The sequence below is a fragment of the Linepithema humile genome, chromosome 7, assembly GCF_040581485.1.
Source record: "Linepithema humile isolate Giens D197 chromosome 7, Lhum_UNIL_v1.0, whole genome shotgun sequence".
In the NCBI taxonomy this organism is placed as follows: Eukaryota; Metazoa; Arthropoda; class Insecta; order Hymenoptera; family Formicidae; genus Linepithema; species Linepithema humile.
Window position 1 is genome coordinate 20,572,595 of NC_090134.1, and position 23,977 is coordinate 20,596,571.

A 23,977-nucleotide genomic window follows, 5' to 3' on the forward strand; every position below is an offset into this window, starting at 1 on the left:
TTACAAAACTTTACACAAAGTTTTATTAACCGATATCTTACAACATGTGACAGCGCAGCTAGTTAGTGTCTGTATGCGTTCCGTGTATGTCTTTGCTTAAGGCATAGCATTAATATATATCTCTCGTAGCACCTTAAATAGAGATGTAAGTTAGTAGAAGATGGTCATAGATTAAAAGTAGTGATTTGAGCAGGTGTACGCAAGGTAAGTTCCGTCGCGGGACTCCTTCAGCAATGCGGGCAGCGTATCATACCGAAAACGTCACACTTGGCGCATTTTAGGGCGACAAATTCCACTGTGAACTCGTTGCGATGTACGGACCTCTTGCTGCCGTGACAGACCGGGCACAGCAGCCGCTGGAATCCGCCGCAATAGGTACAAACAGCGCACGCATCCTTACACTGAAACGAAAATGTTTCGCAATGTAATGAATTAAACACATTACGGAATTAGCGATAATTGTTTGTTGCGGTGGTTGAGCGATGTTAGCGCTGTATAACTTCCATCGAAGCAGCACGCGGCAGTTATACGCGGGGAAATTCTCCACATGCTGCGAAGCGAGCATGTTTCTATGTGGAGTGTTCTGTGTATTTGCTCGTCGGTTTGCACTCGGAAAATATCCCTGTAAATGGCGACCGTGATCTGATTCAACTGGAAGTCAATTTGATCATACCTTTCTCTATTGCGTGATTGCACACTGCGCTAATTCTATCGGTCTGCCATGCAAATCGGAAGTTACTCAAAGTATCGTGAAACAATTAAAAATATTTTTAGCTAATTTAAATTTTGCGCTTTTACTGTGTTGGATAAATTTCATTTTAGAGTAAACAGATTTCAAGCCATAGTGTTTGCTGCTTTAAAATTTCACTTTTATTTGAAACTGGAACTTTAAACACATAAATATAATAATATAAAGAAATAAAACCAATGTGTCATAAAATATTTCCATTATTTCTTTGATGCTTTATTGACTTTTGCAACAATTTGAGGATTCTTTAAAATCTTTTACGTGCTAATTAAATATACTAATGACTTGCTGATACACTTGATAATATGAGTGTTAAAAATCACAAATAAATTTCGCGCGTCCGTGCAAACCTTCTATCGAGCCTTATTCGGCGTTACGAAACTGTAGTTTTCGCTTTCACTTTTACTTGCTACTAACTGTGAGTCTAATACCTGAAATGTAAATCAACTTTACAGAGTACATAACAAGTTTGGATGGGCTAATAGATTGCTCTCCTGAATAAATGTTAGATTTTATATTCAAATAAGTGCGAGAAACGCGATAAATATACGGAAATAAAAAAAAATAAATTAATAAACTTTGTAAGTAACTATATAATTAATGTACCGTCAATTAATTAATTTTTCCACTTGCTCAGAGATGTAAACATGATTTTAAGAAAAATTAAAAAACTGTATTGCATTGTTAATACGTCACTCAAAAAAATATTTCGCTGATGTAGTTAGATTTCTAGATATCGCAACAAGAATGTATCGCTATTTTTCGTATCTGTGAAAACATTGTTTGTCAAATATAGAATTTATAGCAGTAATGTTCTAGCAATAGCTTCTGAAAAATTTAGGTACCATTGCTAAATGTTATTCATTGCATGATCTAACACGTGATTGATCTTATATAGATAGGCGCTTTAGAGAAACTTTCTTTTTAAAGTTCACAAACAATACAGATATATATTCTGTTTCTGTCATCTAAACTGATTAAGTAATTACATATGCAATATCACAACAGTTGCTAATCATTTATCTGTTTTAGTTAATTTTTTACACCTAGAAAATTTTAGCTATTATTGCAAGATCATTTTTTTGAGTGGTTGTATTATTTAAAAATATTATTTTTTAATCTTTTTCGCACACAAATCTGCATCTTAATCAGTTTTAGATGCTTTTATCGCTATATTTGCAACAAGGAAATGATTAATTCATATAAGAAACGAAATAGAAGCGATACACATGGATATAAATCCGGGGAGTTTATATGTATAACAGCGCCGTTGTGTGGCATGCGCGACAAAAGCAACAATAATGGCATGAATGTAAACGACCTTTGGTTGCAGCAAGGTAAACCTGAACTACACGACACCGAAATTTATGATCACGATCGGAAAGGAGGCGGCGATTGGGGAGAGAGAGGGACACGTACTCCCGGATAAAAGTGAAAGGACTGTGCAACCTTGCCTTCACAACTGCTTGTGTTGTATGTATGTGTTTCATCACAGTCCGCTGTACTGTCTACCTTAGATAGTTGATTCCGCGTAGAATAAATGCATCGCGAGACGCAATCATGCGAATTATTCGCATCTTGATGATATTCTTGCGGTAGCATCTAAATCCCGGAATATCAAATAGCTTTTTTCGCGCCCTAAATATCGACTACATTCATTAACTGTTTCTTCGAAGCTAGAAACGAGAACGATAACAATGAACGCAGACGTCCGAGGTTTTAATTAATCGACCAAGAATACATTTTGTTATATAAATTCTTTTTATAAAATTATAGAATACTATTTTCCACGCGACTGTAATTGTAATCGTAATTAATTCGAGTCCGCACGGAATTGTTACGAGTGTGTATAATTAGAGCTTGATAATATCATTTGACGTCAGAACTAAAAGTTCTGCGAGTAATCTGAATTTATAATAAACGCGGAAGTTATGCACATAGCTCTCTTCGACTTGAAGTAATTTAATTAGTTATTCTTATGAAACTGTACGCGAATTTATTAACTGATATGTTACGGCTCGTGATTATTAAAATTAGCGTCTGGCAATATTTTTATGCACAATTCGCACTGAAATTGCTTGGACGATGATGTGCTCAGCATATTAAATGTGACGCCAATAAATCGATGAACTCCGATGATAAATTATTATTTCCACGCTTCGGCGAATAGCGTATCCGTGTTAAGGTACAGCTCGAGGCAATGAGAAAATATTAAAGATACGCTACGATCTACACGACGTTCGGCAAATTCTCAACTCACCTGGTAAGGTTCCAGTATGCGGCGTAATTCTCCTGACTCGTTAAGCCGCTCGACGGTGTCGACACCCTGTAACGAGTAAAAAAAAATTGTGAAACGCAGTTAATAGTACGATATTTAAACCGCCCGAGTTGTTAGGAGCTTTTTTTCCCGTCTCACTCATTTCGTCTATTATTACACGGCTGTGCCGTAAACGGTATATCTCTCGTAAGCGTCAAAAAGTTTCTGTTAAATCGAAGAAAATCGTGGAGTATCTGAGACACACCTCGAGAACATCCACGGCCCGTCGTCGAGGAATGCGGCTGCACGAAAGAATTTTATCGTCTTCGTCGGTCTGCTTCGGGTAACCATAGCTATGCGCGTCCGGCGTAATGGTTGTATCATGCATTTTCATGCCATTGCTAATGAGGCTCTTAATAAAGCACGCAATACCTAGTTTGCAGGTTTGACGCGCCGCTAATTTATTCAAATGACAGATTTTGTACGTTGTTTCTCATGCTGGAAAATTATCCCTTAAACTATAAACGATAATACTATACAAAAAAAAACATAGAAATAAAATCCTAAAAATCCTATAATATTAAAAAAAATATTTAATTATATCGAAGACATGTTTCTCTCTCTCTCTCTCCTTAGATAAAATTTTCCAGATAGCGTGTATTGCGCATTTTTGTGGGATAAAATCCCACAAACTAAAAAATACGACATTCCGTAAGTGCTTGTACGTGCGTGTGCACGTCTTGTAATCTCATATCTGATGTAACGTAATACAAGTTTTATGGCGACTGTAGTTACGGCGGTGTACTCCTTTCACCAAACACGACGTGAATTGTTAAACTGCCAAACGTGTGAAGATGAGCAAGAGTGAAAGCAAGACAATTGATGGAAATGTAGACGAAGAAAAGAGATGACGTTCCACTGATTTTCGGCGACGATCGGAGGCGTTTCGAGATAATTGCATGACGCGGTCGGATAGGAATGCAGTTCGCGTAGCTTTACGTGTGTACACTTGTGCTAGACACCAGCGACTATAAGGCGGTGTAACGCAGGCAATCTCACCTCGCGTTCTCTCCGACGGCCTTGGATCAAATAGCTTGACATTTCACTTACGCATATATCTGCTCTCCCAACTATCAGTTGCTGGAAGTAACTCTCTCGCGAACGGATACCGCGACGGAGACGAGAAAATCAAATAACGGCATGACTTTTACAGCTAAAGGTGTGTCGTTTATACAGTATGTGCATTTTTTGTTGGGAGGAATAACATTAAGTAGTCGGAAAGATTCCTGAAGAAAATCGATGTAAGTATTCCCCAACGGAAAATTTATATATATTTAATTTTTTTAAATACTTTAATTTAAAGAATAATTATAATAATTATAATTAAACGTACAATCTAACGTCTATCAAATATTGTTGCATATGTAAAGATTATCAGCTTAATTTTGTAAACAAAATTTGTAAGTTTCAATTTTTCTTTCAAAAACAGACCGAATCACATGCTATAAAAAATTCTACTCTACAGAGTGTTCTAAAAATACTAGAGTTATATACAATTAATGTCTATCTATATATACACGTATGCGATTCATGATTTAAACGAATTGACGTCATCGAGTGGGAAAAGTGCGTAAACATATCTAAAAATCATGAACCGCGAACATCTTTACTATTACACATCGCAATAAAGTCGACGTGTTCTTTTATGACACCATAAAGGCATCTTGTGCTGTATATGATGATATGAACTTGTATTACTTCCATCATAAATGAGAACAATTACGAACTATATACAATGCGGGCATATGTCGGTTTACTATAGTCATTCCCAAGTGCTATAACGTTTAAGCGACCACTAGAATAGCAATTGTATGTTGTCACTAATTTTTAATAGCTCCTCGTGGATTAGGTAATCTTTATTATGACTCAAAATTTAATTGAATCAATAACCATCGCAGATCAAAATGCGTTTAATCATTCTATCAAAAAATTCCTGATTGAAATTATTGAAATTGAGGAAAGGTATCGATCAATATGTAAATAATATATAAATTTTATCAAAAATTGCATTTTTTGCAGAAAACCAATGCACTATACAAAAATCGTATATTTCATATATTAAATCATTTTTTATATTGTCTTTGACTCGTGTCTAACATTTCTTCGTCTTTCAGTAACAATATCACGGAAAATGCAATGCAAGGAAACCTGTGAAAGACGACACTCTGCACCTGAGAATTGCATGCTGAAACAATATACTTTACTACCTTCGCTATCGTATGTTTTGTCACTGTATATAAATATACTGTTCCAAAGGTATAATTATTTTAAAATAAAAACTTTTACATTAATTTATATTCTCATGTAAGCATTCTATTGTTCGTATATAATAGTCAATTATTGCACCTATATATATTTTACGTAATATGAAAACAATAATTTTTATTATACGGTGAATTTAATTCAATTTCGTGTGCATTTCCTTTTATTTGATTCGTCAATTTACAACATTTCTATGAATCAAACACAATCCGACTTCAAATCTTCGTCCGTAGATTCATTCAATTTTCATTCATCAGTCGACAGTTATCTCTGACATTTCACGTCATCTAGTCTCTCGACTTTCTCGATATCAAATATTCCCGATTACGTAACGTGTTATCGGCCTTGTATAAATTCCTTGCAAGGCGTAAGAGGATGGATTCGAAGGGATCATGGATTACTCGTAATGAACGCTAGTAAGTGCGCACTATAACTTTTCTTATTAGAAGTTATTCTACTCTTGTATCTGTGAAAGGAGAGAAAGATCGATACTGCTAAGAACAGAATAACTTTGACGAATGCCAAACGCAGATGACGGAACGTTCAATACCAACCGCTCACGTTTTATTATATAACTTTCTATATCAAACGTATATATATCGAGAGTATATTTTGAAATAACAAAATACAATTTTTTTACGTTAGACATTTTAGAGATAAAAATACGATAGATAAATTAATATATATTTATATAATAAAATATTAATATAGTAATTATATAAATGTAAACATAAATATAAATATTTTTAAATTGAATAAGATATCTCTAAAAGCAATGTAGATTTTCGTAGCTTTACAGCAGAACAAATGATTTATCAAATTATTTGTCAAGTTTTTCGTAAAATTTTCTTAACGCATAGAATTTTTATTCAATTTAATTTTTAGTTTTCAACATAAATTTTCTAAAAACTAATATATATATAATTCTTAGTCTATTCTATTCTTCTATTTCTAGTTCAATCAAATTGTCAGTCAAATTGTTTGAATTAAATTCGTCACATTAATAAAATAAATAGTTCAATTAATATATTCTTTAAAAAGTTTTAATGTGTGTGTGTGTGTGTGTGTGATCGTTTTCCGAAATCTATCGCAATTTCAAAATCACAATTTTCTTAACATATAACATATGAGAATGTCTACATACCCCAATATGTTGACCATCGACGAAAAGTTGCGGCAATGTTACGACTTCGGAATTGGTTCGATCCCTGAGTTCGGTCTGTAATTCCGTATCGCGGAATAAATCCGCTTCATCATACTTGACCATGTTCGTCCACAACATTTGTTTCATCTTCATACAATTGGTAAAGGTCTCTCTAACGATGCCCAACGATGTTGTGTAGAGCACCACTCTGCCCTTTTCTCTTTCTACATAAGCCTGAAACAGGATGTAATAATATCATCATACATTGTAAAAAAACTTAGTGTAAAAATTTTAATTTTATTGAAAAAATTCCATAAAAATCTGCAATGATAAGATTACGAGACTATTTACATTACCTTGAAGGTAGTATTATATTTAACGGGCTTATAATTTTAAATATTACTTTATTAATATAGCGTCATCATAAGAGTAAACAAACGACAAGAACATTCATAAAATCAGCCAAGTTTCCTAAGTGCTTTTAACGTTTCAAACATGAAATTCCAACTTTTTTCTTTATCGGTAATCAATTCTTAGATAAACATGGGCGATAATTTTCGCGCAGAAGATAATCCTTTTCATACAGTTCGACGATTCTATCACACGGCATTCGACTTTTCCATTGTTCAACAATGTGTGCGTTCAACGGCAATTCCTTCGATACAATCGATTTCATTGGCACGTGCATAAACCATTGGAACTATATGCGTCAGGATAATCCGTGCGTTGAATAAAGGGAAGCCAATTATACCGTATTTATCGTGTAATATTCGTGAAAATGTAATTCTTATCGCATCAGTTACATATTTGTTCATTTAAATATTCATACTGCCATATCAGAATTGACTTGGTTGATAGAGAGAAACGGTGTTTTTTTTTTAAATTACTCAACCAAATTATTACAATTGCTAAAATGTCGTACTTTGTTATGACACAATGTTATATTAGTTTGCAGAAATCGCATACTCGAAATGAATGCAATTCGCGAATTTGTAAAAGACAGATATCTCTTGGATGCAATCTCCGCGGTAATCTAGCTGCCTGTTGAATTGCCTGCTTCTTGTAATGCCTAATACACTTCTCAGGTAAATTACATAACGTCGTTTAACCAGCCTTCTCGAGATAGACGCAGAATAAGAAAGAGCAGGCGGCGGCAGACGAGATAGCGAAAGGAAGGGGAAATGATCATATTAAATTAGCTTTCACCGTGCAAAAGTGGCATGGTAATTCAGTGTCGCGCATAATGTCAATACCGATTTTCCATCTGCAAAGAATTCTGCGTAATTTCTGGAATGTATTAACAATGCATGATTAGCAAAGTCGCATAAATACTTTAATAACTACATTAAAGCGTTTCAATATAAGCTCTTTGTGCTTTTTATTGCAACTCGTGTAAATACATCATCAAATAAATTGCTCGGTATAAAAAAGGCAACTCAGGCAAACTAAAGGCAAAAAAGGGACTATCGCTCTTTTATTAACGTTATCACCCTCCATATAAAAACTCTATGTCGCCATTTATCGCGGTTAAGGTATAACGTGCGATATGTGTTCACGTCTTATAAAGAATATTCGTTAAAAATGTGTTTTGACCACACGACTGAAACTTTCTACATTTTATTAGTCGTGTCAAATATATCAATGTTTCGTTAGAAATTTTCAAAGTAAAAACGAAATCTTGCACGAAAGTATCAATTTATCGTAAATTTATTCAATTCGGTAGTTTCAATCCGTGGAATTCGCTGAGTTTGTTACAATTTTCGCTGCCGATGTCGCCATTTCACGCATATGCGGAACGATCACGTCCGATCAGCGTTATAGATCACCACGTGCTCGCTCGACACGATTGCTAATGAATGTACTTCAACGAGGAAACCGGACTCGTCGTACCAGGTGCATGATCTGCACGATAAAAGCATATTATCAACGTAGAGGTGTGCGCGGCGTAAGATCTCGGCTAAACCATTACGAACTTTTTGCTAACCTACTTGTTTCCTACCGATACCCGTTACCTTACTCAAATGACACGTGCGATAATTACCTCCGATCATAATTACATACCGTCCTGAAAAAGGCAAAGTCGATACGGCTACGTACACGCGAACCAGGTGGCCTAACAAAGTGCCAAGCCATTCACACCGTAAGAAATACAAAGTGACGGAGAATGAACTCCTTCCGCACGCATTACACGCCATGAAAGATAAACTAAAACATTAATTGGAGCTTATTACTGCACGGCAAAATCCACCTCGTCATTGATTTTATATTACTCTAATACGAGAAAGTTATTTCTTTCATAATGTCACTATTCATTATGTAAATATTAATATCGTTCAACAAATCAAGATATTGAGCACTCTCTCGGTGAGATGCTATTTGAATGGTAATTGCTACGTGTGTGATTCAAGGCCGCGTTGTAAGTTTTCTGAAAAATAAAGGCGAGAAATGAAACGGCCTCGACTCCCCGGCATGTCCTTCCTCTGACGGCTATTAATTTCGCTGCATTGGATTTTGCGGTATGTGAAAAAAATTTGACAAGGTCGCCCATTTCCTTGCTGTCTAGGTTTGCACGACTTACTTTTTTTTGGCTTCGCGTATCACAAAGTATACACAAAACGCTCGCAATATATTTCTTAATTATATCTCTATATTAGCAATTATATTCTCCGTTAAAAAGATGATCACCAGTTAGCCAGTTTGGACATTTTTTTATTTCGTATATGAGTATTAAGAATGCAGAGGCATGTTTTTGTCGCGTGACGGATGAGAAGAGGGGACTCTTGTGAGAAAATAATTTATCCATCATGTGGCTTCTTGTGACAACAGAACGTGTGTGAAGCTGAGTGCGGGTCATACAAGGTGAATAATTTTTTGTGCGTCTCAACGATCCGACAGAACATTATCCACGCTCCGTAAATCTTATAATCCAACAGGGATCTCTTCTAATAGTACGAGCATGATGAAAGACATACTATAGGTTTGCAAAATCGCATTGTGTAGTATGTTGGAGTAAAAGAAAATGCATGAAAGGCTTTTTGTAAAGATTATTAATACTTTTTTTGGCGCATACTGCTGGATTCTTCGGCAAGCTCGCGTCGTCCTGAAAGGTTTCTCGCTCGAAACCTAAAAAGTTTTGAAAATGTGGATTGAAATATAAAGAAAATGGAATCAAAGTATAAGAAATAAAAAAATTGAGGAACAAAAGCATATATAACAACGTAGATAAATAAATATAAAAAATAAAAATGTATATAAATAACTACATATATATATAAAAACACCGCTTTTGCATTTCTTTAGAAAATTGACACGAATTCTTCGGATAATCCATTATGATTACTTCCTAACAATTTAAGTAGCTGTAAGAAGCATATTCCTTTAACTTGTTAAAATCTTCATGCTCGTCTCTATGCAATTTTATCATGGTTTTATAGTTTACTACGGTTTTATCCTAGGTCTATTTTAATACATGTTTTTTTTTAACAACTTTGATCATCGATTAGATGGAAATTAATCAGCCTTTCGATAATCTGCAATTGTCAGAGTTCTACTTTACCAAGTTATTAACAGTCCACAACGGAAGATTGAATAATCGTCAAGTTCAATTCAGCTTTGAGAATGTTGCATTGTATATAATTATCTTAATTAAATGTAAGTAATCGCGATATATACATAACTCTTGCAGTTTAATGGGTTTCAATTTCACAGCACTATAATGCAGCACTGCTTAGAGGCATGCTCACTGCGTGCTCAAATACAAGATAATTTCACAAGCGTTTAATGAAAGTTGCACCTGGCCGTGCGCGTTACATACGGAACGAAGGCACGCTTTGAATTGGCAATTAATTGACGTAGAATGACTCTAGCCGGTAGACAAATCGAGGCGCCTCTGCTCGCTCAAAGACGATTTCTCCGTAACTGGAATAATGTTACAAGAGATCAGGTCGCCCACTGACCGAAATTTCGTGTATTAGAATCTCTTCCGCGATAAATACACGCAGTGTTTGAAAAATGTATTTCCCTCGACACGTGGCAGTTTACATCACGAGCAAGAAATATCTGTTATGAAGGGTAGTTGAACAAGCGTGAAATCAACTTAGCGGAGTTCCAATAGCATCGAACTCTCGTGCAGTGTTAATGCGGTGTAAAATTTACTTTCTCCCCATCGGCTGTTTAATGTTAATGTCAAAATTTGTCTCGTCGCCGATCGCCAGAATCGTTCCGCATCGGCGAATTCAATCGCTGATCGTCTAATCTGCATGTTGACATGACGACGATTGCGAGTGCAGCCAACGATCGCGGCAAAATCAACGGTAGTCGTTCTACGCGATTCAATTTCTACAGAGTGGGAGGCGTAATGGAAGCCGCGACGTACTCCGTTATTTCAGTAATAATAGTCTCGTGTGCCATACGACTTTCACGACGCATTCATACGAGAACGAGATTCGAACGCGGAATCGAAGCCGAGGAGAAACCAGAAATGGATACACGCGAATGAAGCGCGACGTGGTCGCCGAGGTGGACGGCGACGATACAATCACCTCAAGTTCTCACGTACGGTGTCGTGATTGCACAAGACGATTGGCATGTTCGCGGAGACATCGCGATCAACATTGGCGCGGCATGTTGACCAGACGATCGAGGCAAATGTGTAAAAAGGTGAAAGCGCATATGCACCTGTAACGCCTAAGCGAACCGCCGCGGGGGGTTTCAACTACAATCCGGCATACAAGACAAACACTTTCACGCGCGCATTGGCACACACGTAAAGATATATACGCTTAAACGCACGACTTTAGATCGCGTCATATCTCGGATGTCTCGTTTTACTTTGCACGTGCGGCTTCAATTGCGCAATGGCGCGCTTGCTCTTTCTGACAGCGCAGATAATAAAAAATCGTGGGCTTTGGCACAATGAAACATACCGCGGACGTGACCGATGCATAAAAAAATATTGCGCCGTTTCTCAACCGGTGGAACGTCATCGCGATTCAATCGGTTCCCGATGACATAAACGCCGAGGAAAAAAAGTGGCTTGCCTGTCACATATGCGATGTATCAAGTGTTTACATTGCCGCGCGCATTGCGGTGATGTCAGACGGGATCTGACCTTTGTCGGGATAATCGATGCAAATGCACCGGCGTCCGATGACTGCATTCTACCGAGTTCCTCCTCCGCTAAGGCCTGCACGAGCGTGATGTAATTTCACGTGCATTTTCCGCCGTAGTCGCAGCGCGCGATCGATGGAATGCCTCGCTCAAGAAATCACGCCCGCTCAAATCCTTGATGTATCGCAGATCGAATAACCGACATGCAATTTGTCGCTTTCTGTACTTCAGCTTGACCTATGTCATTCACAAAATGTCAACGGCAGATTCGCAAGGTTACGTGTGGTCCGCATGAAAATGTCGTTACGTTCCGGTCGATCGTTAAATCGACTGATTGCGAATTGGTTAACGTTGAGATGTAAATCGAGTTTCTTGAAATCCGCAATCTATTTCGAAATACACATAAATCATTTGAAATATTACGCTGGTGTCAAGTGACATTCGCATTTCTCGCCTTGTTTTATTTAAAATTAAAAATTGTGCAATTATACGAACAGAAAGTAAACACGCCGAAAACAATCGCGTATCGTAAGAATTTCATTCGGAACACTTTATCTCGCTTGAAGTAGTGCACGAAATAGTGCACTGTGAGAATACGCTTTGCTTTTCCTGCCTCACTGAAAGGAATTTCTTCCCTTTTAAACGCGCTACTTGTTATCGGCATATCCTTTCGCACGGTAAAAATCTTCTCTTGACTTTGACATTTATGTTAAATTTGCAGTTTTCTCAAGCAGAAACTTGCTATTCACAAGAATTAGATGTAAAGTTATACAATTAACAGCTATTCCATCAGCATTTCAAATTACTACCAGATTAAAACGTATCACATTGATTTCTGCATTTCTATATAACAAATTTGATCGTTCTGGTTTCAAGCTGTCGAAATGTAGAACGTAATTGTCTATACGATTCCTTTCCGTCCCTTAATCGAATTCACGAGCGCGAATCTGAGTGCGACAAGTCAGTCTGATATCAGTCCGATTTCGTTGAAATTGAAACTAAAAGCTGCTCATTACGCGTTCAATGTAGGAGTGCTTGCAATTTCCGCGCTAATTTCCGAATCGATTTTTTATCGGTGCTCTTAGCTTAATTTCATTGTTGAAACTTTTATTGGTTCATATTCATTTGTAATTTAATTTGAACTCCTCATTTTCATATTTCCTTTAATAAATAAATTCTGTTCCGCGAACAATTACAAAATGAGAATTTACAGTAAATTGCGCTTTACTAATTTTAAACAGCCACTTAATAATGATCGTTTTTAAATTTACAAAAATTAAACATACCGTTGCATAAAAGTAGCACATAATTTTTAAAAAGCCCTTTTTTCTCATTTATACAAAAACTGTAATTTTTAAAAATATAATTGATGACAAAAGCACTGAATAATGTTCGCAATCAATAATTCGACATCTCATATAAAATTTCCACTTCCTGCTTTCCAACTATACATTGCGAAAACGGGATTCCATAACTACTAGGTGTTTCTATTTCAAGATACGTAGCGAAGCTTAATTATGCGGCATCGGACAATGCGTGCCATTACGAAATCATCGATGGAAAACCTGCTTTTTGCTCATCTCTGGTAATAGAAATGCATCACGTATCGAAAGGCAATAATTATTTCGCAAACGTTGGATGCCGCACGATGTCCGTCGAAACGAGGTGTGAATCCGAAAAAGAAAACACACTTTCATAAATATACTCAATTATTTATGCGTGATTGTAACCGCGCGTTCGCCGCAGAAATGTCGACGATCTCATGGCTGGAAGGGAGCGTCATATTACGCCGTGCCGGCATTCTCATCGTAAATACCGCAGTAGCTGGTCGATGTCGCAGACAGTATTACGATAATCCTAAACAAAGTTATATCCTGTAGGATTTTCCCGACCCTGGCTGCTGAATTGTAAAACAGTTCTACTATATGAACCACATTTTTCCTGTTTTCTTTTTCTTCACTAGGTCCGCTTATTATATCATACCTGCGGATATTCAAGCAAAAGTTACGCACGAATTGTGCTCGCGTGGCTTTTAATTAATTAAATGTGGAATGTGCATTCACGGCTCGAAAGTTGCTGCGTGAGACACAAATAGGAAACGAATCATGGCTCGCGCATTCCACGCAAGGTTGCAAGTGCGAGAATAGAAGTTTCCTAAAACAGAGAGTTTATACATATAACGTGTATGTACATGCCGCACATTATTTACTTAAAGCGTGATAAACAGGAAGCAGTGTATAATTTTAGAACATTGATACATGTTGGATCAAGATGGCATTGGAGTTGCATGAAAACATATTACATTCACCTACATTGTATCATATCGTGACATGCAATTCCCGTTATAGCTTTTTCGGTATATTATGGTTTCCGTTATAGATCTCGGTAAACCGGTTTCGAGCAGACAAAGATTCCCCGAATTTCGAATATGTCACTACATGTAATATATGCATACCTGGATACGTTTGATAATGGTGTATAATTTTTGTGTATCGATCCGCGCGAGGTAATGGCCAATAAAGGACGCTCGGTTAGAATTCCTGGACAAAAAGTCACGAAGTAAATGATCCGAAGTAGTTCGAGTCAGGTGGCTGATGGGATTAGAATTATAACTCCCGTCCTGCATGTTATTCTCAGGTTAGAAATTCTTGTAACGTTGAGGAACTGCGGTACAAACTGCCACTCGTTTTACGAGAGGTTACGGTTATGGTTATGGTTACATCAATACGCTGAGCAAGATTTGTGTGAGTCTATGTGTCTTTGTCTTTTTATACCTCGGAGCAGGAGCTCACGCATCGCAAACTATATAGCTATATTTTTTAATAAGCATATAACATCCGTAATAAGTAATAATATATCCGGGCAATAGATTCCATTTTACGTTTTACGCGCGTTTCATTTGTACAATTTATTAACTGCGCAAATACAGTAATACGCGTAATTACTCTACATTTTACGACACAGCAGCCAGTTATATTAACGATATCTTCTGCCCTCGTGTTATATCGGAAAATCACAATTGATGATTTGAGCGCGTATCACGTTGCATATTAACTGAGAATGAAATTATTACGAGATTAGTTGTATACATACGCCGCAAGTGTTTACTTAATAATTCACTCGTGAACTCAATATCCGCATTACTTCGCTCACATGGAATGAGTTTTACGGCAATATCACATATCCTATTATTAGTTAATTGGAAGACAAGATGCTTAACAAAGGACACGCTTGCACACGGTTTCAAATTTCTCGATAAACGTATTAGCGAGCTTTTGTAAAAAGCTCAAACGTACGTGCGAGAAAGTAAGTATGTAGGTGGCGAGCGGGATAGATATAAAGGAAATACGAGACAATGGACGAGAAAAGGGAGCGAATAAAAAAGAAACGAGGGAAGTCACTTAATCGAATCCACGAGGAAGCTAAAAACTACTCTGGCTGTTGCTGCTGTCGTCGTGGCGGTGGCCTCTTTGACCCGCTTTCTCTTTTCCCACCCGATTTGTCTCGTGGACATGCCTACCGCGTTTTCTTCAACCGGGAAATTCATGAAGTCGACCTCCCGCCACCTGCCGCGACGGTTAGAGACCTCCGCGAATCCATCTCTCTCGAATACGCGGAATGGCAGGCAGCTTCGCAAAAGCGGAAGTCGACGCAGACGAAGTAGGCCGCGCGTCTCGGCCGTCCGGTGTCATCTGCATCGCTTCGTTAGGAAAGCTAATGCAAGACATTAGTAATTCAGGCGTACTTACATAAGGCGTTTACGCGGTCGTTGGAACTTTCCGAATGACAGAAGTGCGGCGAAAGTATATTTACATAAAGATAAATGATTGCAGACGCCAGATTTCGAAAAGGCTATTATCGTTTTGTGCGAGATGCGGCACTTTATTGCCGGCACATGTGAGAGATGGAATCTATCAATTTAATATCGCGAAGTCTATCAATTCGATAATTGAGCGACGTATATCGCGTGCCGTAGAAATCTCTCAACTCGTGCGACGTAGCTTGAATGATATACGTAGTTGTATCGCGGAACAGATAAAGCTCAATCAACATCATCAGCATGATCGGTCGCGGGCATCATTTTCGTAGAAAAAAAATAAAGAAAGTCAGCTCGCGAAGAGGATGAAGATGACGAAGTGAGTCGTATTTGTGTCGCGTTTATCATTGATTATTTCACCTTCTACATTCAGCGGTTTCCAAGATACCGAATTGGGTTGTGCGCACACGTGTAAATCAGCTTCATGAAAATTTATAGTGCGAGCGAGAGTAAGGCTATTTAGTTTGCGATCTGCATGCGTAGACTCGCGCATGAATACCCTGCGCATGAAGCACGAGGCAACAAACTTATCCGGACTGGTTAAAGCAAGATGTCTATGTAGACAGTTTGAATGCGCGTCATCGGACGGGAGTCGGTCGGCGGAATTTGATAAAAGGCGTTATTATCTATTATAATGAAGGAATAAATTAATAGTTTGGAATAATTCTCTCGTAATCGCCTTCCTGTTTTGCGAGCTGCCGTTCATTTATTACATTTACTGTTCCACTTTCATCGATGAGAAAGTATATATTTCGAGAATATCAAGCATTCGATATTATTGGTTGAATGCATCCAGTGTATCTACTTTTATACGTAATTATACGGAACAAAACATGTAATTATGTAACTAGTTACGAGTAAAAGAAAAAAAGGATAATGATTAGTTCTCTTGCGGAAAAGGAAAGTTATATCTTATTAGAGTTAGCTGATCAATATCGGTGATTTAATTGATTTTGATTCAGACAATCGCGCTTTATCAAAGCCCGTAGCTTCAATTCGTTTTTTGTCCGTGCTTAAAAGGCAGCCAATTAATTGTCATTGTAGCTTTATTGCGTTCCGCGCGAAAATAATATTTCCAGATTTAACTTAATTATCGCGCGGCGCCATGTGCAACAGACCTATTAAGGCCTTATAAAAATTTTTTAATTAAATACACCGACAGTAAAACCAGCTACCCGGAATAATACAGAGCCCTAAGCGAGAGGCATACACCTCCGCTCGCTAAACAGATTATTTGGTCATTAAATGTATAACGTTTTAATTGTGTTTACTGTTCTACGGTATATAATCACTCGCCGAAACGACATGCGAGATATACGCGATGTGCTTCTGTATATAACCACGCGCGGCTTGGCATGTTTATTTTCGACGAATTTATTGTATATCAATTACTAGTAATGAATATAAATCGTCGTAAAATATAGCGATGTTCGATATGAGAATAAAATATTTGAAGCCGTCATGACGATTATAAATGCATCTAAATTTTTTAAATAATAAGAGTAGATTCTTTCAATTTTATAATTTCGACAATTTCATAATTTTTCTCCGCTGCCGAAAATAAAGCATGTTTTATTTAATCTGTTGAGAGATCGCTGTGTGTGTGGGTGCATGTAGCAATTCGGCTTACAAAATTCTACACTAACATGTCAAGACAGATACATTTCGCCCAGGAAATTACTGTGACGCTTTTAGCCACAAGTTTCGTTATGTTAAGCACTTTGCTGTACCTGAAACTTGCTTTGAGCTGTTAATTACACGGAAATGGATACGTAATTTCCTATTGCACGTTGTGCTTTAAACCTAGCTAAGTCGTAATAATAATCAAGCATCTCGTATTTATCGTGAAAGTATAAAGATATGGAAACATTTCTCGGGATTTGAAGATCGCCGTAGTATGATGTAAACAACGTCGAAGTTTTCAGACTCGGAAGTAATTTCGCATTACATTCCGACACTTGCAATTTCAAGTATTCGCCCCGACCGCAAGAACTTCTATTATACACAGAGCGTTAAGCAATAGAAGAAAATTGTCGCAAAGCAAATGTCTGCTATAAACGTGCCTTGTAAAACAAATTTTCACAATATTTTCGTGAAAGCGCTGATTACGTCACGTAGAGTATACTTTTTGCAGAATATTTCATGCAAATACAAAATACAAAATTATAAAAATAATTAAATCATATTGTACGCGCGAACATAATACAACATGTCAAAGGTACCACAATTATTAGATTAATGTTATATTTAATATTCTCTGCACTATATGTATCTACAAATATGAAATTGCACTTCTGTAATATCAATTAAAATACTGATACAGATAAAGAAAAAAATTAATTTGGCATGGAAAATAAAAAAATACTAGCGCGTCTGTTCCAGCGAGGTGCACAGAGTATGAAGATGAATCTGCGTGCCTTGCTGTGCAATGAGGAAGTGAGAAACGACGAATGTAGGGCGCACCGCACGGTGGTTTACCCGAAGCGATATTTATGATTTCAGGTCAGCGTATTGGTATACGTACTTAATTTTTTTTTATGTGAAATCAAGTTTCTTCCACCGGTCAGTGGCGCGGTCTGCAAAATCACACACGACATTTCGATGTCGCAAATTGCGGTTACCCGAGCGTGCGGTTAATGCATCAATCATTAAAAATTTATTGGCATACAGCGGCGTTCCCTAGCGATTTTCAGACCGTCATTCGAGCTTGAAGTAGATGTTTCGAAAGCGCAAGCGTCACCTTTGAGTATTATTACCAAAGAATGCATTTCAAATGAATTAACGTTTAACTAACATTATAGTTTGTTTGTTTGTTTCCATTATTTAATGCATTTTAAAAATTAGTTACTATTTGTAAAAAATAAATTTTAACTAAATGTAAATTTTTATTAAATATGTTGAAACATGTTATTTTTGTAAATAGAAAATATTTTTTAAAACCAGTTTAAAGAAGAACCCTTTTAGCGGCAGCAGTAATTACGATACAGAACGTGTCTCATTAAAATGTCATAATGTTCGTCGCGAATGTCGATTTTCGTCGTGAACGGAAATAATTACACGTTTGCAGCGGATTGCACGTGAAAAGCGCAATCGAGGCGTGTCGTGGAAGTCTCAAAGGCAGATTCAGCCGCGAGAGCGCCGGATTGCTCCGCAGCCGTTGCCAGTACATTTGCGTGCAAGCGAGGTAGCCTCGGTCTCTGTAATTTCGCGAAATAGGCCGCGCGATCGCACACGCGCACGGACGGGATGGATGCCAGCGCGGGTGCGCGATAACAAAGAGGAGGATGAAAAGCAAGATGTGTGCGCGAGGACGTACCTGCTTGCGTTTCGTGACCAATGTATCTCAGGACGTTGCGCACTTGCCGCAGTGTATCGTTTTATCGAATCTACCGTTATGTCGATCCGTTCCGCATCGATGGTACGTACGTCGTGTACGCATGACGTTCGCATAGCAACACCGGAAATCTCGCAATAAAGAGACACACATATACATATATATTATGCCGGTTGTCTCGAATTTACCTAATGAGACCTTAATAGCGGATTTCTCGTCAGAATCCGAGACGAATTTGATGTGAATTGCATCGAACAACCGGCAGTCGACAGACGGTAAATAGGTTCGTATGCGTTAAGAAGTAAGCTGATTATCACGACGATTAAATGCGTTCAATGGCAAGACGATAGTCAATATTTGCCGAAGGACGCTGCAAAAGATTATCATTCGCAACAGATCACCATACGGTCTTGAGTGCTATCTGAGCTCGTCAAGAAAACTCGACCATTGACGACGTCACTTCACATTTCATATTTTATGACAAAGATATAACAAACGAAAGTCGCCCAAGATCAGACAAGTCGTAATATATCATCGTATAAAAAAAAAAAAAGAGAAAATAATCATTAAATTTTTTTAGCTTGCTATTTCAAGTTCCAATAAACTTTGTAGCTTTGCAAACGTCCACTATAAAAATATCCGTTTATTTTCGTGTAATAATTAATAGTTATTGACCAACTTATTTGGTTATATAAAACCGTTGTAAATATAAACTGTTTTATTCTATTCAATAAATATCAATGATTCATCGTTATCAAGAATCTATTATCGTGTTTCCTTACGAAACGCCTGGTCTTCTGCGTCTCGTAAAGCATGCGTGGAATGCGAGCAGGACAGGACACATGATATAGTTACCAATTGATGCCACCTGATGGTGATCCAAAGCGGCGAGCGATGGAGGACGCCGCGGCTATCTAACTGTAAATCTAACGCTTTGCGTCGACCTGTAGATTATGCGAATCAAGTGCATCTAGCGCTTGATGCGCGGATTTGAGCGTCCAACTTGACGGGCTTGCGCCATACTGCACGATACCGATTCCAACTCGTCAATACGCACTTCAGGTACTCGCGGTGCCAGTACCTGATTTGCATAACAAGTCGAACCGCCGTTTACGGGGTTCAACCCTACTGCCGTGTCGATCGGTCGATATTTAAAGTGCGTGAAGCCGCAAACGCGAGAAGAGCGTTATACGGTCTATAAATGGTATTGTCGTGCGAAACATTTTTCGAATTTTTAGAAAAATAAATATTTATAAGGCTATATTGTATACATTTAGTAATACAAATGATTAATGCAATAATTTATATTATTTTCTCTCCAAAATAACTTCCGCCAACAATTTTTATTTAAAATTTATTCAATTTCTGTTTTATTATCTTTTTTACGTATAAATATAATTTAATTTTTTACTGAGAAAATATTAAAAAACGCGTTTTATTTACTATTGTTTGTATCATGTGAAAATGCAGATATTATTACACTGTAAATTTAATCATATTTTGTGCAGTTAAAATTTATATGAGCACTGCAGGCGCAACACTATGTTAGCAATTAAATTAATGTGTTGATACAAACCTTGGAGGTGGGTGATTGCAGGAACGTCGCGATGCCTGCTCGTACTCTGTTCTTCACACCGCGCACGGTCCCTTTGGCACTTCGTATGGCTTCCTTATCGTGGATTTTGTAGCCGGCGAAACACTCGTCATTCTCGGCAACGCCGTGCTCGCCGTTGGAGTTCTTATTATTATCGCGCAACTCGTTCACGTGGAAATTATAGTACCTGTCGTCTTCGTATAGGTATTTGTGTCCGGTCGGCCGATTCTGACTGGCATCGGCGCACTCCTGCTCTAACCTCTCCTGCTCCCGTTGCTTTCTCTCCTCGTACGTGCATTCTTTTACAACCGGCGATAACGCCAATTTGCCGTTTTGCTCGATCGTAGGATTGGGACTCCTCACCCGCGGCGTCGAGGACGCTTTCGACAGAGACGACGTTCCGGACGCTGACGGCGAGACGCTGGCCGACGACACCGGCGAGCACGGCGCGGAGCCGAGTTCCGTTATCGCCGCGGCCGAGACCTGTTGAACGTTTCTCGAATCTTCGATTTCATTGCCATTCGTCAGCGCGATTCGATCCAATTTCTCAACGACGCCCGTTGCTTCCTCGACGCTCGTCTTCGGCGTTCCGTGCACCCGATTCTCGCCCACGTCGCCGTTTATCTCGGCGCCGTTCAAGGAGTCGCAGCTGATGTTGCTCTCGTTGTCGTCGCTGTCGACCTCGGCGCCGCTGCTGGTGAGGCTGGCGGTCCGGTTGTGCGTACTGTTGGACAGTATCACCGTGCTGGCGTTCTTCTTCTTCGGCAGCGGCGGCGGTGTGCCGTCAAGGTCGCTGCAGGTACCGCTGTCCAAGGTGTCGCTGGGCGAGCATTGCCCGCTCGACATCACCATGCCGCTTAACGGGCTCTGGTAAGAATTGTAATAGAAACAGGCGCTCGTGCGACCGCCCAGGGTGGATGAGTTGAGAGTCTCCGTGGTACCGCGGTGCACCATGTCGCTCCCGTCGTTGTCCGGACCGCTCTTCTCGCTGTCGTCACTGTCGTTCTTATGATTGCCGTTGTTATTGTTGTAGGCCGCTGCGGCCGGATCGCCGCTGAAGACACTGATCCTCACACAGCCCTCACCGGCACCGGCACTCGCGCAGTGTCGCTCGTTCACCAGGTTCGTCGCACTCACCACCACCGCACCGTCGCCGTGTTTACCCGAGCGTTCGCACGCGCCACCGTTCTCGATCTCGCGATCCCGGCCGTTCTCGTCGTCCAGTGTCAACCGTACCGTCGATATCACTCTGCTGTTCTTGTCACCATCCGGATTGATCTTGATCTTCACTATGTGCGCGGCCTGCTGCTGATGCTGGGATTGCTGCCACCGCGACGGCTCCACGACGCTGCTCCGTTCTTCGTAGCCGCCGTTCGCCGATTGCACTTCCGGGATTCTTCTCCTGCAGGTTGTCGCGGAATCAGCGATGGGAGCGCTAACTCCGACGAATACCGTTGCTCCGGGCCCGGTGGCGAGAGGCGGCGAGGCGGAAGGGGAAATGGTCCGGATTGACACAGTCTGACGGGTGGCCTGGCTCGCATCCCGGGCCTGAGTCTTCGCTGGTAGTGGCGGTGGGACGGTCATCGTGGCAGTCTCATCCATACGTGCATACGAGGTCACCGTCACTCGCTTGATAGGCTTCACCTTGAGAAGGAATTTGGAAAGTCAAGGACCAGCGCGCACTCCTCTCTTCGCGGGTTTCTCTTTCTCTTTCCTTTCGCGACTTCTTATTTGTTATGAGGTCGATTCGTGCTCGATCGACTTATCGTAAGATCGTTTCCCACATTAAGTCTAACGTTTGTTATTTTGAAATATGACAGAAATACATTTTCCTTTATCCGAGAGTCATTAAGGGACATTGATCGCGCGGAATCTATTTCCCGAAATGGCCACACATTTCGACGAACATCTATCGTGATTCACCGCGATATTAATTTACCGCAAATGCAACACGGATTGCTCGCGCTGAACAACTGCAATTCGGAGCAAAATAACACTCGATCAAAGTCGAGTGCCGTTGGAGCGGACCGCTTTTCATCGGCACGTTCGCATCAGCGATTCGTGCTCGCGGCATATATACTGAAATATTGTACTAATGTTACTCAACATCGCCAATTTAACCGTTTAACCAGTAATATTAATATAGTATTGCATCTTATCTCTCTTAACCAATTCTCGATTTTCGAATCACGAGCTTCGCACAAAATCATCCATTTGAATCAATTAAATCTAAACAATGTTTAATGTGTTGAATAAATATTCACACGCAGAAAATTTTCACAAGAGTATCGATGATGTTGTAAATTATTTTTATTTGAAATCCATGGTCCATATTGCACACACCGTGTTTATCGCGCAAAAGATGCGCTGCACGAGAAAAATGTATCAATTAATTAATCATACATTAAAACTCGTAATTGAAACTTATAATGTCACCGCGCACTGCAGCACCAATGCTCACTCCGCAAAATGATCTAAATTCCGACGATCAATTTTGAATCACAATCGACGTGATTTATCGATCGCGCTGCAAATTCGCTACGGTGAAGTTTGCAAGGACGATCGAGCGAACACGGGGAAGTTTGACGAATTGCGGAGCCGTTCGAATCAGGTCGGCCGGCCGTAAGGCCCGCGGCTTCGCTGGACGAGAAAACGTTAGCACCTTGCACGCACCTGTGGCCGTGCGAGATCGCGGACTACCTGCCAGAGCAGACGAAAGAGAGAGAGAAAGAGAGAGAGAGAGAGAGACCTGTGTGGAACGTACGGGACCGGCACGCAAAAAAGAGAAAGAGAAAATCGAGCCGTGAGACGGCGAGAAGGAGACGTGTCGCCGGGGAGCGGGATAGCACCACTTACGAACCTCATATGTGTATCAAGAGCGATGCATAGTAAAACTCGATCGCACTCGACTTAGCCGTTAAAGCCGATGACGATGACGAGGACGACGACGATCAACCGGTGATCGTTCACAGCACGGAACGTCAGTAACTGTACTGAGTGCCGCCGACACTCACTCATGCAGTTTCGCGGCCCGGGTGGGGACTGAAGTCGGACCCCGGTACTGTGGGCATAGCAAAAGGAGGAGTGGGAAACCGTCGGGCCGTCTATGGGGAAGAAGGCGATGGAAAGGAGGGAGAAAGGAGCGAGACTCGTGTGGAAGGACGAAAACGGGTTCTCTCCAAGTCGGCTCGTAGTCGTCCGACAGGTATCCACCTGGCCGAGTGGCGTCCTCTATCGAACCCAGCCGAGATCGACCGTCCGGTTCCTTATTTAAATACCTGATTCTTTACCGTTCACTACCTTTCACGAGTGGACGGAGCAGGTTTGCGCGTAGGTGTGCGCGCAACGTGACGTTGCGTCGGTGTGCACCTGCCGAAATTTCACCACCGACACTGCAGAATGATCCTCACCTCCCCGCGGCGTCCCCGCTCGGACCGCTCACTGTAATTCGTGCATACCCCCGTGAATGGCCGTGTGAATGGAAAGCGCGATCGCCCTGCGGGCTACGCACCGAACATCTCACCACGGCGATCGGTAATTTCAGCCGGAGGATGTGGCAATAGTATTCATTGTGCGTGGATGTTGATGGGAAATGTCGCGAATAAGAGAGAGTAGAGAAAACTTGGCTGATCCTAGTGGTGGTATAATGCTA

The 23,977-nt window shown here is 39.9% G+C and overlaps 1 protein-coding gene across 2 annotated transcripts; it reads right to left on the minus strand.

The window, feature by feature from the left end:
• LOC105668499 (dual specificity protein kinase splB-like) lies at positions 1-23,325 on the minus strand. Of its 2 annotated transcripts, XM_067359241.1 has the most exons (6): positions 23,186-23,325; positions 20,308-21,969; positions 6,472-6,705; positions 3,009-3,074; positions 254-401; positions 1-132 (listed from the first exon to the last, which is right to left on the minus strand). In XM_067359241.1, the coding sequence occupies exons 2-6, from the start codon at positions 21,925-21,927 to the stop codon at positions 110-112; spliced, it is 2,091 nt and encodes a 696-aa protein (XP_067215342.1). In that variant the 5' UTR covers positions 21,928-21,969; positions 23,186-23,325; the 3' UTR covers positions 1-109. The 2 variants fall into 2 exon arrangements, with proteins under 2 accessions (XP_067215342.1, XP_012216340.1); XM_012360917.2 differs by having other exon boundaries at positions 1-401.
• Positions 23,326-23,977: the final 652 nt, after the last annotated feature.